The 16,681-nt window shown below is 34.8% G+C and overlaps 3 protein-coding genes across 4 annotated transcripts; 2 read left to right on the forward strand and 1 right to left on the reverse strand.

Annotated features, from left to right (window-relative positions):
- On the forward strand, positions 467-3,719 carry LOC104728252 (spermine synthase). 2 transcript variants are annotated; one of them, XM_010447264.2, is made up of 11 exons: positions 467-746; positions 1,299-1,529; positions 1,628-1,675; positions 1,852-1,928; positions 2,071-2,193; positions 2,490-2,594; positions 2,683-2,755; positions 2,844-2,915; positions 3,033-3,225; positions 3,309-3,438; positions 3,525-3,719. In XM_010447264.2, exons 2-11 carry the CDS (start codon positions 1,337-1,339, stop codon positions 3,591-3,593), a joined length of 1,083 nt encoding a protein of 360 aa, XP_010445566.1. In that variant the 5' UTR covers positions 467-746; positions 1,299-1,336; the 3' UTR covers positions 3,594-3,719. The 2 variants fall into 2 exon arrangements, with proteins under 2 accessions (XP_010445566.1, XP_019091488.1); XM_019235943.1 differs by lacking the exons at positions 467-746; positions 1,852-1,928.
- On the reverse strand, positions 3,707-6,804 carry LOC104728241 (cyclic nucleotide-gated ion channel 1-like). The gene is made up of 7 exons (XM_010447257.1): positions 6,441-6,804; positions 5,791-6,361; positions 5,483-5,695; positions 5,116-5,402; positions 4,901-5,012; positions 4,593-4,829; positions 3,707-4,499 (listed from the first exon to the last, which is right to left on the reverse strand). Exons 1-7 carry the CDS (start codon positions 6,467-6,469, stop codon positions 3,798-3,800), a joined length of 2,151 nt encoding a protein of 716 aa, XP_010445559.1. The 5' UTR covers positions 6,470-6,804; the 3' UTR covers positions 3,707-3,797.
- LOC104728260 (probable protein phosphatase 2C 76) lies at positions 12,273-16,344 on the forward strand. The gene is made up of 9 exons (XM_010447271.2): positions 12,273-12,433; positions 13,011-13,346; positions 13,725-13,852; positions 14,280-14,378; positions 14,488-14,646; positions 14,876-14,962; positions 15,357-15,448; positions 15,585-15,659; positions 15,736-16,344. The coding sequence occupies exons 2-9, from the start codon at positions 13,057-13,059 to the stop codon at positions 16,075-16,077; spliced, it is 1,272 nt and encodes a 423-aa protein (XP_010445573.1). The 5' UTR covers positions 12,273-12,433; positions 13,011-13,056; the 3' UTR covers positions 16,078-16,344.

The following is a 16,681-nucleotide window of genomic DNA, read 5'->3' on the forward strand; positions in this document are numbered from 1 at the left end:
TTCACAATCTTTCTATTTGATGAAAAAGTGAAAATGATACAAAATCCTAAACCAATAACATAAAATTTGAATTCATTAACAATCCAAGATTCTTTTGTTTTACTTGAGTAACATAAAACTTTTAATGACTTTATAAAACTCTTAATCCAATAACACTAGATTTATCAAGATTTTAGATAACGTTTTACAAATCCACAACCAACAACACCAAACTTTTAAAGAATTTTAAAAAGTCTTGATTTAATAACAATATATTTTACATAACTTTTAAAATCATTAAAATTCTTTTCTAAATCCTAAACCAATATCCCATAAATATATAAAAAGTATGTAATATTTTATATATATTTATATAAAATGTGAAAAAAGAGAGTTGCATCAACGAGAATAAAAGAAATAAATAATATATAAAAATTAGGGAAAAGTTGTTAATTGTTAATTAGTCAGTTCTGAGGAAACAAATAGAGAGACCTTTACACAGAGAAAGAGCCTGAAAGAGGGAGAAGTGAGAAACACAACCAACACCGAAAGATATAGATTATATAAAAAGAGAGAGACACAGAGAGTCCAAATTCGAAAGAGAAAGAATCTAATTCCTTCTTCTTCTTCTTCCTTTTTTTTTTTTTAATTTCAATCCATTACTTTAATAATCTTCTTTCTCCCGCTCACTGTTCATCTTCTTCAGATCATTGTTTAGCTTTTCTTCTGATATTACGTTTCTCTCTTCTCCGCCGTTTCACGACCAGGTCTCTCCTTTCCTCTCTCTCTCTCTTTACATTTGATTTTTTAATTGTTCCGATATCGATGAAACGTGATTGGTGTTCGGGTTTGGTACCCGGTTTGATTTTTTTTCTCTGTTAATTTCTGGGTTTTGGGAAACCCTATTTTACTGTTGCTTCTCTCGAATAGATTGTTTCCTTTAAAAAACATATTTTTCGTTTACAGAATAGAGCCAATAGGTGGGTGCAATACGAAAAATCTCGTCTTTTTTTTTTTTTTTTTATGTTTTTGGGTAGATGGATTTCCCCAAGTTATATACTTCTATAAAGTGTTTCACTTTCCAATTATCTAAGATTCATTAATTAATGTTGTTTTATCTTTGGTGATTCGGTTGTTCTAGGGTTAAATACTTAACCTTTATTAGTTCCCCCTTAGATGAATGTTTAAGCCTTATGACATTTTCCTGAATCTCTATTCAACGGTGTTGGTTTTTGCAGTCTTGCTACTTTTTTTTTTTTTATGTCTTTCGATGTTGTGTGGAGGATTCTAATGGTTTGAAGGTTCTCTGTGTATTGCAGTATACAGAGGCTGGAGCTGGAGAAGAAAAGGATTGTCTATGGAGGGAGACGTCGGAAAAGGTTTGGTATGCCCGAAGACTATGGATGGGAAGGCGAGTAATAATGGCAATGGTTTAGAGAAAACTCTACCTTCTTGTTGTCTTAAGGCTATGGCTTGTGTACCAGAGGAAGATGCTACGTGTCACTCCACTGTTGTTTCTGGGTGGTTCTCCGAGCCTCATCCTCGCCCTGGTTTTTTTACTTTACCTTTTTCTTTCTAGTCAACAAGCTAACCTAGTTTCCTGGAACATATCTCTTACTTTTTGGATTTTGTTCTTAACTGGATGCAGGAAAAAAAGGCGGCAATGCTGTCTATTTCAATAACCCTATGTGGCCAGGTAGGCTTGTTTTTGTTGTTTTTCATTATCTCAGTTCCTTAGGATTGGTATTTTTCCAAGCTTCTGCTGGGTTTTAGATGCTGAGTCTGAATGTTAAAAAGTTTGTGAGTTGTGGTTTTTTAGAGATCTTGTTCATGTGACTTTTTCGGCTGAACTGTTTTATGTTATGATTTTAGGAGAAGCGCACTCACTGAAAGTTGAGAAAGTTCTGTTCAAAGACAAGTCAGATTTTCAGCAAGTCCTAGTGTTTGAGGTTTAATATAGCATCTCTGTCTTTCGTTTGATTGTTCTTATCATCTTCTGAATGAATCTTTATACTTTTAATTGGGGCTGTTTTGTGCAGTTTGTTATGTCTCTTCTTTAGGATGACCTCATTTTTGTTCTTGTTTTTGCAGTCAGCCACATACGGAAAGGTGCTTGTTCTAGATGGCATTGTACAGCTGACTGAAAAAGATGAATGTGCATATCAGGAGATGATAGCTCATCTGCCTTTGTGCTCTATATCTTCACCTAAAAATGTAATTTCTCACCTTGAAAAGTGTAGTCTCTCTGGTTTCCTATATCTTGTGGCCTGTTGCAATTAATCAATCAATCTAAACGTATGTTCAGTTTGTGATGAATGTGCCTCTTTATGGAGAATATGTTGGAACATAATGTGCTTGCGTTGTTTGTAGCCTTCTTGTTCCTATTTGATCTCATGAGATATCTCTTTTTGCAAATGTAAATTCATCTCCGGTCGAAATAGGGAATTGTCAAGCATATACACATTTTTCTTGCGTTTTAGTGCTGGACTTCTCTGTCTTAACTTTTGCAGGTTCTTGTTGTTGGTGGAGGTGATGGTGGTGTTCTTCGAGAGATTTCTCGCCATAGTTCTGTTGAGGTTATTGACATCTGTGAGATAGACAAAATGGTTATAGATGTAAGTGTATGGTTTTGTGCTTGCCATATGTATGAACAACTTTTAGTTATGCTTTGTCTCAGAAAATGGGATTTCTATGGTCTTATAGGTGTCTAAGAAGTACTTCCCCGAGTTAGCGGTTGGATTTGAGGATCCTCGTGTCCAACTTCACATTGGTGATGGTAATTGAGCTTTCTTCTACTTATTCTCAACTGAGAAAACCTATCTGGATATTTCCTTTTGTTGATATCTATCACTTTCTTCTGGCAGCTGCTGAGTTCCTCCTTAAATCCCCTGAAGGGAAGTATGATGCCATCATTGTTGATTCTTCAGATCCCGTTGGTATGTTTCGTATGCAAAAGTCTTAGGATATCTGAGTGATCCTTATAATTTCTAAATCAAAACTTGGTTCAGACTTCAGCTCCAAACTCTCACTTGATTTGCTCTATATAATCATAGGTCCTGCTCAAGCTCTTGTTGAGAAGCCTTTCTTCGAAACATTGGCTAGAGCGTTGAAGCCTGGAGGAATTCTTTGTAACATGGCTGAAAGTATGTGGCTCCATACTCATCTTATAGAAGATATGATCTCCATTTGCCGTCAAACATTCAAAAGTGTTCACTATGCGTGGAGCAGCGTCCCCACATATCCAAGGTTAACTCTACTTTTCTTCTGATTACATTGTGTGTTCTCACTGGAATCAGAAACATGAATTAAGCATAAAATCTACATTGCAGCGGCGTGATTGGTTTCGTCTTGTGCTCTACTGAAGGACCAGCTGTTGACTTCAAGAACCCAATCAACCCAATTGAGAAACTAGACGGTGCAATGACCCATAAAAGAGAATTGAAGTTTTATAACTCTGATGTAAGTTTAACACAACTATGACTTCCCCATTGAATATTATCTACTCACTTAGACAAAATCTTGATCTGTCTTATTTACCAAAACAGATGCACAGAGCAGCATTCGCTTTGCCAACATTCCTGCGGAGAGAAGTGGCTTCACTCCTGGCTTCTTGAGTTCTGTCTGGCTCTACCTTATCCCCCGTATTAAAACTTTGTAGAACTCTTGAAGAGGAATAATAAATCATTGGAGGCTTTGTATCTCTAAGCTTACTCCTATTATAAAAGACTTCTATTTATATATATTGGCTCTATTCTTGGCTTTGCATGAATCGTAATTTGATTAAAAAAATTCTTCATATACATATAAGTCTAATTAAATTAATCATCACTATTGAAATCTGGTTCTGCTGGTTTCTGAAGTAGCATAGGTGGCATTCGTTCAGGCATCCTTGGTTTCCTTACTGACCCGCTCCTACGTATGGTGCGTAAGATATTTGCAGCAAACCGTGATGCGTATATAGTAGCCCCGAGGCTTGGGGAACTTCCACCAGCTTCCTTAGCCAAAGCGTCCTGCAACCGGTTCTCTTCTTCTTTAAGAGACTCTTCGAGTTTCTTCTTAATATATCTTCTCCAAGCTGCTTGTATGAAGCAAGCAGCCCAAGTCCTCCATTGTTGCGAGTAGAACCTGAAAGTATGCCTTAGCTGTTTGCTGTGAAGACGTCTGAATTGGGACGCCACAAATTTGAGGTCATCGGCTTTAAGTGCGAAAGCTTCAACTTCCATGAGAGCTCGAACGGTTCTTGTTGAGATTGGTAGGTTTGAGGAGGTGTGTGGGTCTAACGCCCAAGTTAAAAGCTCCTCACCACAGAAGTCACCGGCTCCAAGATACTCAGAATTGAAGAAACCAGTTCTTCCACCGTTTGTTGTCATAGTCAGAAGCTTCCCACGCATTATAAAGAGCATTTCGTCTACTGGATCTCCTTCTCTTACGATGTAGCTTTCCTCAGTGTACAACACGGGTTGTAAACGGTCACAAAGTGCATCAAGAAGCTGTTCGTCCATTGTCTCAAACATCGGGACCTATAACACCGATAGTAACATGTTGTGGTTAAGAGTGACAGTGACCAATTAAATGAGAAACAGAGTAAAAAGAATAGATGGTGTTTTCTTTACCCGCATGAGAAGGGCAAGACAGAGATGGCGTTTGATGTCGCGTCTAAGATCTTTGGGAAGGTTACTAAGAAGATTCTCTTCATCAACACCTCTTGTCTCTTGCCATTTGTACTGCTCGTATCGCCGGATTCTTTTCCGCAAGTTCTCAGGGAGTAAGCGGTGAGACATCCATTGCTCTGCGTCTCTTCTCTTAACTCTCATCTCTTCCAACCTCGTGGTCGTTGATTGCAGATACGTCTGCCAGAAACTAGACAATAAGCAAATCAATTTTGCAGACACTATGGCACATACGATGTAATGAGACTAACCTGCATGTTCCCAATCAAGAACGAGAACAAAACCAGCCCAGCAATAGAAATGAAGACTGCGAAACAGATCTCCCAAACATATGTACTTGTTTTAAGGTTTTGACCGAGTGAACTGCATCAAGAAAACAGAACAAAGATGCAAGAACTTATTGTCGTTTCTTTACTGATGTATATAACAAACGGAAACAATCTGCTGATGTATATAATCTCAATACCTGAGGTTTTGAAGACCCCACCAGAAACAGTAAAAAAACTTCTGAGGGAAATCTTGAGATTCCACTACACCAGACTGAAGTGCGTCTAGGAATATCCCGAAGTCGAAGAGTGTTGCGTTTGGTGTCTGAATTGGACAAGACTCATTGAGGAAAGCATTGCCTCCTCGACTTTTATGGTCACAATACAAATACTTTGGATTGCAGAGATGAGTTCTCCTCTTGCAAGCTTGTTTCCAACACACTGTTTCGCGTTCAATAGAAAACAAATACCAAAAAGCACCAAACACCTGCACATTACACCAGTTTTTGAATTATTAATACATCTAAAGCTCTGATCCTCAAAACAGTAAGAGCAAATTCAACTCACATGACTAGCTAGCATGTAAAGGAAGAGATTGAAAGCAGCTCCAGCCCAAGCTGTCTCAGTAAGTATGCCTGAAGTTCTTGTCACTTCCTTGTAGAGCGGATAGATTCTTATAAACCTCGGTATATACTGGAAGAAAACAATGAACTTCAACATATTCTTCGTGTTCAAAGATAATGAACCTCTCATATGTGGAATAAAAATCAAAATCATCATCTGCAAAAACAACACAAATAACAACAACTCACATTATTACTCCATCAATCAAGAACCTAAAGACGTGGAAACACAAACAATGAATCAATCAAAACCTGTGGAAGCGGAAGAACAGCAAGAATGTCGATAATGAAATGAGAAGACAAGTAACGTTTAGCTATCTGACGCTTATCTTCAACAAGAACACCTCTCCCAAAAACTCGTGAAGAAGGAGCGATGAAGCCAGTACGAAACTGGAAAATGATGTGAATGATGTAAAAGACATCAGTGAAGGAACGCAGAACACTAGCTGTAATCTCCATTTTCTTGTCAATACCAAGACACTTCTTGGCGTCATCGATGATAGGAACGTAGAAGAACAAAGGGTCAAGCGAGACAGCGATGATACAAGCTAATACGAAGATCTTGTTCCATCGCTGAAGGAAAGGTCCTTGAGGGTCAAGGATTTTGTGAGTTGAACCAATCCCTTTAGAAACAGCTTCTTTGAAAGAGTAAGACTTGTATGATCTTTTGAATAGTTTGATCCTTGATGAGCTTGTTTCAAAGCTTCTTTGGAACTTGTCTGAGATTGAGCTTATTGTTCTCCGGAATATTCCACTTCGAATCTCGTTTTTACCGGAATATTCCACGTCGGAGGAAGTCTTGTCGGACTTCCAATCCTTAAACCTGTGAAATCAATAAAGTTAATTGAGTTCTTGAAACCTAGAATTTTAAGGAGACAAATCTGGAGAAACAGAACACTGACCTTACAAACTTCTCTTGTCTGAAATTCATAGTTGGAGAGACTTCACTCGCCTCCCATGAAGATTTGGGGGAATATAAAAAAACTTCAATTCAGTAAACACTTGACTCAAATTTCAAAACTTTGGTATTCAATTTAAACAAGAACTCCCCCAAAGCAGCAGTTCTAGTAAACAGGTGAGAAAAAAGGAAGAAACTTTAGTTACGAGAATCCAGTAGAAACGTTGAGAGTTTTAGGGGAAGAGAAAGAACAATCAAAAAGGGTAAAAGGAACACTGTTTAAACCCACCACCAAAAAAGGAAGAAAAATCAAATCTTTGTTTTGTTTTTCCTTGGAAAGAGCGATAAAAAAAAAAAAAAAAAAGCAAAGATGGGATCACAAAAGAGAAGAACAAACTAAAGTGTCCCCAGAAAAACAAAAAAAGAAACGAAGAAATTGGAGAAAGAGAGAGTGATGCTGAAGATTTGAAGAGTTGATGAAGAAGAAGAAGAAGAAATTGAATGATGAAAGCGAAGCCTTTAGCACGAGACAGAGAGGACGGATGGATGGAGCTTCCACGAAAGTCACAAACTTTGCNTTTTTTTTTTTTTTTTTTTTTTGTTCAATATGCTTTCTCTGTCTCTGGGCTTTTCTTAATTTTTTTCTTTTCACTGTTTTTTTTTGTTAATTTTTTAAATTATCCCAAAAAAGACACTTATACCTCTGCAACTCATTGGTATTTTTTTTTAAGATTTTGGGACCAATTTTAAGTTTTTAACTTATGAGTTGTCATAATTTTAGTACTCGAATACGTTGGAAGAGATTACACAGAGGCTCACAGCCAATTATGTAATTTTTAAAAATTAAATAATTTTACATATCATGTTATATATATATATTGAAAGAATTATTTTTGCTGATCGTGTAATTACAAAGCATATTACACTACATGACATCATAAATGCCTAAATGGTAATGACAGATTTTGTAATATAGAGTAATAAACAACCTTGCTGAAAAACTGTGTGCCATTTTATTGCGTAAATTTTCGCAATATGTGTATCAATTTATGTCATATATATGAGCGTATGATAGCTTTTACCCTAATATGTTAGTATTTTTTTGTATAAACATGTGATTAATCAAATAAGATTTATTTTTGTTCATAATAAATTTATTTCTAAAGGGGTCATTCAATATAACATGTTTTGTCAACACAATATTTTTGTTGGTGGCAGTTTTAAAAAATTTCAATTACTATTCTTGCGATTTAGCAAAGTTTCCTTTAATTTTGTTTAGCATATATTTGTATATATTTCTAATTAATTCTTTGAGATTGCTTAAGATTTATTTATTTTTCTATGTTCCATATGATATACACAGTACATGTTGTTTGGTTATGGTATCAAATCAACTTATGAATACAATCTTTTAAATTTGCTGACAAGTGACAACGGAAAAAATGTAATTACGGAGTTAATCAAGCCATTTCCCCCCTTTTTTTTTATTTTTACTGAGATATAGAGTCGAAGTCATTAATTAGTATGAATTTTAGGCATGCAAAACTTCAAGTGACGTATCATTTTCGTCGCAAACACATAAATTCTATAACTGACCATTGCCCATTGGTCTCTATTTTTGTAGGTTCGATTTGTGTCTTTCTCGTCGAAGTTTCGTTTTGATGAGATCATGATCAAATTCAGTAAGTTAAGGCTCTTTTGGTCGTATCTTTCAATACATAGTTTCGTTTTAAAACTTTACATGTTAAATAGATTTCACAGATTTATTTTTCAAACCTCCAAATACAAACGAAAAATAATAATCACATTAGTGTTTTTAGCTTCTATTGTAGTTATAATTGATGTTGTCTCATGCAAATATATACATTACGTTTGAAAATTTTCTTATAAGGATATATAATAAATTAAAGACATTGCCCGTGAGTATCTGTCGATCAATCACGAAGCAACCCACATGTCCTCTTCCTCTTTTTCTTCTCTTTTTACCAAATTTTTTTGTGCTCCACAAATTTAGACCGTTAAGCTTGAATACAATTAAATTTGAACGTTTATTATACTTGAAGTGAAACTGTTAATTAAGTGCGAATAAACACCGTTGACTGTATCGTGTCCCTTCTCGTACGTTGTCTTAGCTAGCGCGGTCGGATCTGAAGACCAGATCATAAACGTATACAGCTTCATAACCCAAATTTTAAAAGACAAAGTCAACTGTTTCTTAATTTGATTATACTAGTAAAATATGATTAACATCGAATTCAAACTTTCAGAGACCTTTGACTATGGACGATATAATGAGTCAAACTAAAAGTCAGGTCAACCATCTTCTCATCTGTAAATTTATCACAAGAAAAAAGACATTTGTAATCGGAGTATATCTTTTCTCATCTTTGGATTTGAATGAAAAATAAGCAGATTGTTGTTGTCTAGTGTCTACGACTAATTAGATGGTCTTCTTCGACAAATTAACACTTGAAGAGGAGGTTATGGTAAATACGAGTTGTAGAATTCTTTCTTCTATATGACCTTGAATAACACGTACACGGTCCTCCTTTTGTGGTTACTTCCGACGTGACAAATTTGCCAACAAACTTTTTAGTGGAACAATATATTTCACTATGACAGTATGACCATTTTTACCGTCTTATTCTTGTATAAATCAGCAAGCATATATATAATTGAATATGATGCTCACGGTCACGGGTTTCTTCTCTGGGTGTTTTGACATTAATTCTTGAATCAAACAAGAATCTTGATAATAGCAGTGAGTCTTGTCATATGATCACAATGGACATTTTCTGGGTTCTATTGTTTCAATCAATAAACGGTTTATACAAATTTCTATATATGTTCATCAACTGAAAAGGTAAAAATGTGTTGTTGCTACCATTTACATTCTTGGTTTTCTTTTTTTGACACAATCTCTCCGCAAATTTTGCGTTTCTCTTGTGATTAGATCTCTTGGCACTACAATGCTCATGTACTTGCCAAATCTTATGGAGGAAACATATCCTATCGGTAGTATCTATCTCTTTGTTGTTTTGTACATTTAAAGCTGTACACATGTGACACAAAGTGGTTGATATAAATTTATAAATAAATTTAGTTAGTTATCTTTGATCATGGTGTTTGCCCATTACATGACCATTGGGCTCATATTAATAGTTCATGGTTGGTTACCTATTCTCTTTTTATTTTATTTTTTAAAACATAGAAATCTCAAGCTCTATGTTCATAATCTTCTTTGGCTCGAGACCAACCTTTAATTAATAATATCTTAACATGAGAGCAATGATTGACATTTTCCTCAAGAAACTTCCTACTAACCAAATGACTTGTCATTGTACTTACAGTATTCAATACCTGGAGTTGGTAGAATTTGAAAGAAAATTAGAAGATCATAGAACTAGTATTTGCTTCATTCATTCTTATATTTTGATTTTGAAAAATATTCTCTCACTACAAAAAAGTGAATATTGTGATGGAAAAATTGTGATCCATTTGTTCGGTCAGAATATTATAACCATTTGCTCGGTCAGAATATTATAACCATTCTCTCACTAAATTTTGTTGATTAGTGTTGTAAAAATGAATAACTTGTTTAAAATAACTCAGGCAAGCAATTTGGCTAGTCCAATCTTCACCAACGTCTCTTTCTGTTGACATGACTAAATCATTGGACAAAAACTGCATGAAAAAATAGTTAAATATCAAGTATATTAGCTGCTTGAGAAAAACACACACAAATTATCTATTTTATACCTATGTGTGTAACTTTATCAGATTGGAATTCTAATCATATTTTGAATAAATTAATTTTTTTCTTATTTTGATATATAGTATAGAAATTGGGTCGGTCAGAACTATCTCAACACCAAATGTTTGAATTATAGTGATACAAAATAACGGTAAAAACAATTAAACAATATTCGTTAACGAATAGTGATATAAAATGATGGTGTGATAAACAATAACGGTATTATTTCTACTTATTTATCGTTTTTTCTAACTAGTGATTTGGTTTTAATTAATATAATTCAACTTGAAATATAAGAAGTGTGCAAATATCACAACCCTTCCAGAAACATAAACATAAACGACGTATACATGACATCCAAATATAAATCCTAATTAGTAAAACAATGTAACTAATTTGGGTTTATATACGATCTTAGCTCGAAAATTAGTCGATCTATTGTAATGTGTTTTAAAAGTAGACGATGAAAACTCCTATAAATATTTGTGTTCATCATTATGTGCAACCTTTTTACGACCTATCCTGTTCTTTGTCCAAAGGTTATCAGAAAATAGACGTAAATAAACAAGAAACGCTACCAATCAAAACCTAGTTTATAATAGAATACAAAATTGATAAACCAAATGAGAATACTCGTAACATAAGATTAGAATAATATTAGAGTAAAAATAATAATTAGGTTTATATTTTCTCTTTTGACATCAATTAGGTATATATTACATAAAGTAATTTTTTTTTTAGCAATCAAGAAAAAGTTTGAGCCTACAAAAAAAATCAAGAAATAGTTTGATTAGTTGTATAAAGTGATAGGGTAATGATCCAATGGAAAAAAAAAGAAAAAAAAAAGAATGCTTTAAAATAAAATAAAATAAACCTACTAACGCTATATTTTAGTTTATGCGTCTAGAAATTGTATCTGGATACAGTTATGTTTAGTTTGTAATTTGATATTTGTATCTGAATACAATATATGTAAAATGACCAAAAGTCTCTTAATAATTTTTATACCAAATTCTTAAAAAAATTTCTGACTGCCTTGTTCACGTTCTCATCGCCAGGAATGCACTAGACAGAGGATTTGACCATCCAGATGTTAGTCCTTGATCTTGTGAACATTCTTGAGTTTCTTCATCTTTCCACTAATCTCATTGCCGCTAAATGTGTATATGCAGTTTAATCTGGTTTTGAATCTTAATCTTCCTATTGTTGTCACTAGTCAGCAAGGGAAGGAGTCAGATTATGGTGTATACTTTCAAAGGGTTGGAAGGTTGGTCTTTTGTAATGTATTTTAAAAGTAGACGATAAAAACTCCTACAAATGTTTGTGTTCGTAAAGATTACATTTACTCATTACAACCATTCGTTCGATATTCCCACACTTAAAATCATTATTATTATAGTTTTTATTAGTAATATAAATATTACTAACTGTTATGATGGTTGCAACTCTTTATCATAATTATTTATAAAATATCTTATATTTATAGTACATTAAATAATAGTTTTGGCAAGATTGCATCGATTCTTTATGACTATTCGTTCTCTAATTTTTTATTTAGAGTTATGTCTCTTTGCCATAATAATTCTATCATAAATAATATTTTTGGTTTTTATTTTGATGATTGTGTTTTTACTAATGCTTTATGTTTAATATTTATGTAGTTTAACTATACTTCTTATTTTTCTTTTTAAATAATTTTTATTTTAGTAACACATATTCATAAATTAAAAATTTATAATATATAATATATAATTCTAAATTTAATTTGATCTTTTTTTTTGAAATATTTCTTCCGCAATATTGAAGGAGTCTGAATCCTAGTTAGAATAATATTAGAGTAAAAAAATTAATTAAGTTTTTTTTTACATCGATTAGGCATATATTACATGAAAATATTTATTTTTTATTTTTGTTTAGCAATCAAGAAAAAGTTTGATATTACAAAAAAATGAAGAAAAAGTTTGATTAGTTGTATAATAAAATGAGAGTAATCCAATGAAAAATGAAAAGAATACTTAAAAATTAAAAAAAAACCTACTAAGTATATAAATCATAGATGCATGAGTAATGCCACGTTGCCGCTTCTGTTCGGTGTGTCCTCCTCCTCTCTCTCTCTCACTACTCACCACCACTCTCTCTCTCTCTCTCTCTCTCTCTTGGATTCTTTCAGATTCCATGGAAGCTCCAAAAAGCTGATTCGCTGGAGCAATTTTTTTCCTTCACTTCTCAGATTCGGATCCTTGGTACATAACACTAACCGCGTTTCTCCGATCCGATTCGAATTCTCTTTTGTCAGAGCTCTTACTAGGATTCGTTGCCACACAGATCCTTTGATTTTGATTTTTTTTTTTTTTAAATTTCTTTCCTCTTCGAGTTTTTGATTCGTGAAAGATACCTGTTAGTTTTTTTTCTTCTCTTCTCTACTTTGATTTTGATCCGTTTCGTTATTCGAATTTAGTTGAATCGGTTTAGTAAGTACAGATTCTAGATCGTGGTTCATGGATTCTCTGGTTTACATTGTATCATCTTCTTCTCTGAATACGTAGTAGGATCTAGTTTAATTTTGAAGGTTCTCTGGTTTTAGCCTAAAAACTTATCCATATAAGATAGGGTTTGTTGTTATCTTCAATTAGTGTTTTTAGGGATCCAGGATCTGTGTGTTTAGCATATGATAATGATCGTTGTTTCTGTATTCTACGGTTGAAGTAACTCGTAATCTTCAAATTTATTGGAATCTTTAATTTTCTGATTTAGGAATCGTGTCAATTTCGTGATATATTGTTTTATTAATGACAGATTGATTTTGTTTTGTATATACAGCTCCTGCATTGGAGAAGCTGCTATAAGGTTTGACCTGGGATCTTAGATGGTATGCAGCAGTTTCTTAAGGAGTGTGATTGTTCAAGCTGGTGGTCATTTTGGGGTGTTGGCTCAAGGAAGAAGGCATCATTTTAACCATATTGACAAGACCTTGAGTGTTGTTGGTTTCGGGTTTAGAACGAGTTTTCTTGGATTTAGTAGAACCAGTGGAATCGGATTTAGAACTAGTGCAAAGATGATGGTTGATTCTTCCACTGGAGAGAGACGAGTTTCTTTAGTTGATATGCCCCCTGGGAAAGTTGATGATGGCGGATACATCGGCGGTGGGTGGAAAAAGTGAGTTTGTTTCTCATTTTCGTATATGTTTGTCTTTTTTTTTTTTTTGTGGTTTTGCTGAATGTAGCACATGCCTAGGGTATATACACTGCTGTTGATATAGGACTACGTTATGTGTGAAATGCCAGCAAGATGGTCGTGTTTGTTTTAGTTGTTTCACGTGTCACATGTGCTCTTCATTTGTTTCACCAAAGTATTTTGCTGTATAGATGATTATATCATGGAAGAAACTAAGTTCCACTACACGTTGAAGCTTTATACTGTTCTGTAGGCAATCTGTAATTTGTCTATGGCTTTGGATCAATGTGAAAGTTTTTTTTTCTACTTTTCTTCATTTGTTTTCAAGTTGTCCTTGACAAATGTTACGTGCAATGCCAGTGACGAAGGAAGCTTGAGCTGTGGTTACTGTAGTTTCAGAGGGAAAAGATCTACGATGGAAGATTTCTATGATGTCAAAGCTTCAACAATTGAAGGCCAAACAGTGTGCATGTTTGGAATATTTGATGGTTAGAATCTACGTTTTCCTTCTTCTTATTATTTTCTTTTTAGTGGTATAGACAAAAAGGAAGTGTTAGTATTGAATTGGGGAAATTTTTCGATCTGCGTTGAAGTATGGTCTTCAACTTTCCATATTATCATTGTATCTATCTCAAGGTAAACATGGCTGAGGTAAAGCACAGTCTAGCTTCATTTGCACATTGAAGTTGTTCGTTGCAAAACTGGTTACACTATATGTGCTATGTCTACTATTTTAAGGAGGATCTAGACTTACCTTAGTTAGAATCTGTATTGTACTTATTTAGGAAATTAAAGGCTGCAGTGCACAGTTGAACTATCAATAATCGTTCATATAATACTCAGAAGCAGAATCATATGCTGTTGACTTGATATTTAGTTTCCCTCTTCTAATATCTGAAGCTTTAACCATCACAGGGCATGGTGGTTCACGTGCTGCTGAGTACCTGAAGGAACACCTCTTTAACAATCTTATGAAGCATCCACAATTTTTGACAGACACCAAGCTGGCATTAAGTGCGTTCTATATCTCTTGGCACAAGATCTTTCTATAATCTCAGAAGTATGAGTTCATACAGCTTGATACAAGTCATTGGGTCACCTTTTAACTTGATTAATTTGGCAGGTGAAACATATAAACAAACTGATGTAGCATTCCTCGAGGCAGAAAAGGATACCTACAGAGATGATGGCTCCACAGCATCTGCTGCTGTGTTGGTGGGGAACCATTTGTATGTTGCAAATGTTGGAGACTCGAGGACAATAGTTTCTAAAGCTGGGAAAGGTCAGTACTTCTTTATGATCTAACAATATGGCATATCATTAGAAAAGAAATCGAGAGATTCAGCCAAAATGAGTTTAGGATATGGAATTATGCTATCTTTAGAGAACATTTGACATTTAGTTAATAGTAATAGTGAATGGATTCAAATAGATTCTTATGACTGGTCACAAGTCTTTGTTGTTTTCTTTCTATACGGACCCTTTTCATACTTAGTGTTTATGTTCTGCAGCGATCGCGCTATCTGATGACCATAAGCCAAATAGAAGCGATGAAAGAAAGCGAATTGAAAGCGCTGGTGGTGTTATCATGTGGGCAGGTAATCTGATATTATAAGAAATCGTCCCTCATTTGTGTCCTCCTAATTGGTTGCTTTCTTCTAAACATGACATAGTGAGATCGCAGATATTTCCCTCCTGAGTTAGATCACTAGCTTCATTAATTGATTTACTCAAAATGCTTGATATTAACTTCACAAATTTAACAATAAAATGTTGTTGGTTATTTTGTTTCTACTCTTTAGGTCTAATTCCATTAGTTTCTAAGGAACACTGACATAGAAACCATCTTATCGAGTCATTCTATTTGTCGGATTATTCATGCATTAAACATTCAGTGGAAAAACTAGATTTCCTGAGTCATGCCCGTAACTTCTCTGAATTATTTTGTCAGACTAGACTTAAAACAATATCATATTGATTTTTGTTTCTCAGGAACATGGAGAGTAGGTGGGGTGTTGGCAATGTCCCGAGCCTTTGGTAACAGAATGCTGAAGCAATTCGTTGTTGCTGAACCCGAGATACAAGTAACCGCTTCTAACTGGCAGCTTACTTCTATCGCTCCTCGAGGGTGTTATATAGTTATCCTAATCCGTAGTATCACCAATGTGAAATCCTTGAGTGTTGAGTTTTTGTGAACACACTCATCTGCTTATTTTGCAGGATCTAGAGATAGATCATGAGGCCGAGTTGCTTGTGCTTGCAAGTGACGGTCTATGGGATGTGGTACCAAATGAGGTATGACTCAGATAAATTCCCCCTTTTATCCGTTTCCAAATTGTTCAGGAAATTTTATTTTATACTTCGGATTCAGGATGCGGCATCCCTTGCTCAGAGCGAGGAAGAGCCCGAGGTAGCTGCCCGCAAGTTAACTGACACTGCCTTCAGCCGTGGCAGTGCAGACAACATCACATGCATTGTTGTTAAATTCCGTCATGAGAAGACAGAGTCTCCCAAAATCGAAGGAAACGCCATGGCTGAATCGGAACCTGAACTGAACCCCACAGCTGAACTGGAACCGGAATTAAACCCCAATGCTGAAATGGAAACCGAATCAAGCCCCAAAGCTGAAGTGGAACCCAAACCTGATGCTACACTCGATGATCCAAAACCGGAGACTGAACCACAAACCAAGGGTGAGAAAGCAGGTGAGTAAGGTAGCAGCCGGGGAAAGGTGTCCATATTATTGGGAGCATGTGGAAGAACAGATGAATATAAAATTGCTTTAGTAGTTGTGTGATTTGTGGCTACCTGTAACGTGTGAGGATTTGTGTTTTGGTTTTGTATTGCATCATGCACATGCCTATGCCTGCCTTGAGGACAACTACGACCCTTTTGACATGTCCTCGATTTTTGTCTATTCATTTTGCTCTATTTTGTTTGTTGGTGCTGCTCACAGCAAAAAAACAACACATTTGTTCTGTTTCTCCCACTTATTTCTTATATCTCTTATTCAAAAACACTTTCCAATAAACAAATGTTTTTGTAATTCCTCCCCATTATCTCTTTGCTTTCCTCGTTCCTCTCTATGTTGTTAGTAGATCGTAAGGATTACGAATGTCGTTACCGTAAGAAGTTTGTGGTTAATCAGAAAACCTAATTGCTTCGCTGCATGACCCAAGTGATCTTAGCTTCGTCTTCTAAGTTCAAATACATGTTCATGTTTGCACATCCCTTTATCTTAAAAGATATGAAATCTTAGCTTCTCCGAATAATATCCTTCCATGTTGCTCATCCCCTTATCTAGTTAAAAGATATAT

The sequence above is a fragment of the Camelina sativa genome, chromosome 2 (assembly GCF_000633955.1).
Source record: "Camelina sativa cultivar DH55 chromosome 2, Cs, whole genome shotgun sequence".
NCBI lineage: Eukaryota > Viridiplantae > Streptophyta > Magnoliopsida > Brassicales > Brassicaceae > Camelina > Camelina sativa.

Excerpts from the sequence above, each read along its gene's own strand:
- LOC104728252 (XM_010447264.2), top strand. The coding sequence starts at position 1,337 with ATGGAGGGAGACGTCGGAAAAGGTTTGGTATGCCCGAAGACTATGGAT. Across the intron at positions 2,756-2,843 it reads CCAACTTCACATTGGTGATG|CTGCTGAGTTCCTCCTTAAA; the intron begins GTAATTGAGCTT and ends TTCTTCTGGCAG. Across the intron at positions 3,439-3,524 it reads TGAAGTTTTATAACTCTGAT|ATGCACAGAGCAGCATTCGC; the intron begins GTAAGTTTAACA and ends TTACCAAAACAG.
- LOC104728241 (XM_010447257.1), bottom strand. The coding sequence starts at position 6,469 with ATGAATTTCAGACAAGAGAAGTTTGTAAG. Across the intron at positions 5,696-5,790 it reads CTGTTCTTCCGCTTCCACAG|ATGATGATTTTGATTTTTAT; the intron begins GTTTTGATTGAT and ends TTGTTTTTGCAG. Across the intron at positions 5,013-5,115 it reads TGGGGTCTTCAAAACCTCAG|TTCACTCGGTCAAAACCTTA; the intron begins GTATTGAGATTA and ends TTCTTGATGCAG.
- LOC104728260 (XM_010447271.2), top strand. The coding sequence starts at position 13,057 with ATGGTATGCAGCAGTTTCTTAAGGAGTGTGATTGTTCAAGCTGGTGGT. Across the intron at positions 14,963-15,356 it reads TGGTGTTATCATGTGGGCAG|GAACATGGAGAGTAGGTGGG; the intron begins GTAATCTGATAT and ends TTTGTTTCTCAG. Across the intron at positions 15,449-15,584 it reads TTGCTGAACCCGAGATACAA|GATCTAGAGATAGATCATGA; the intron begins GTAACCGCTTCT and ends CTTATTTTGCAG.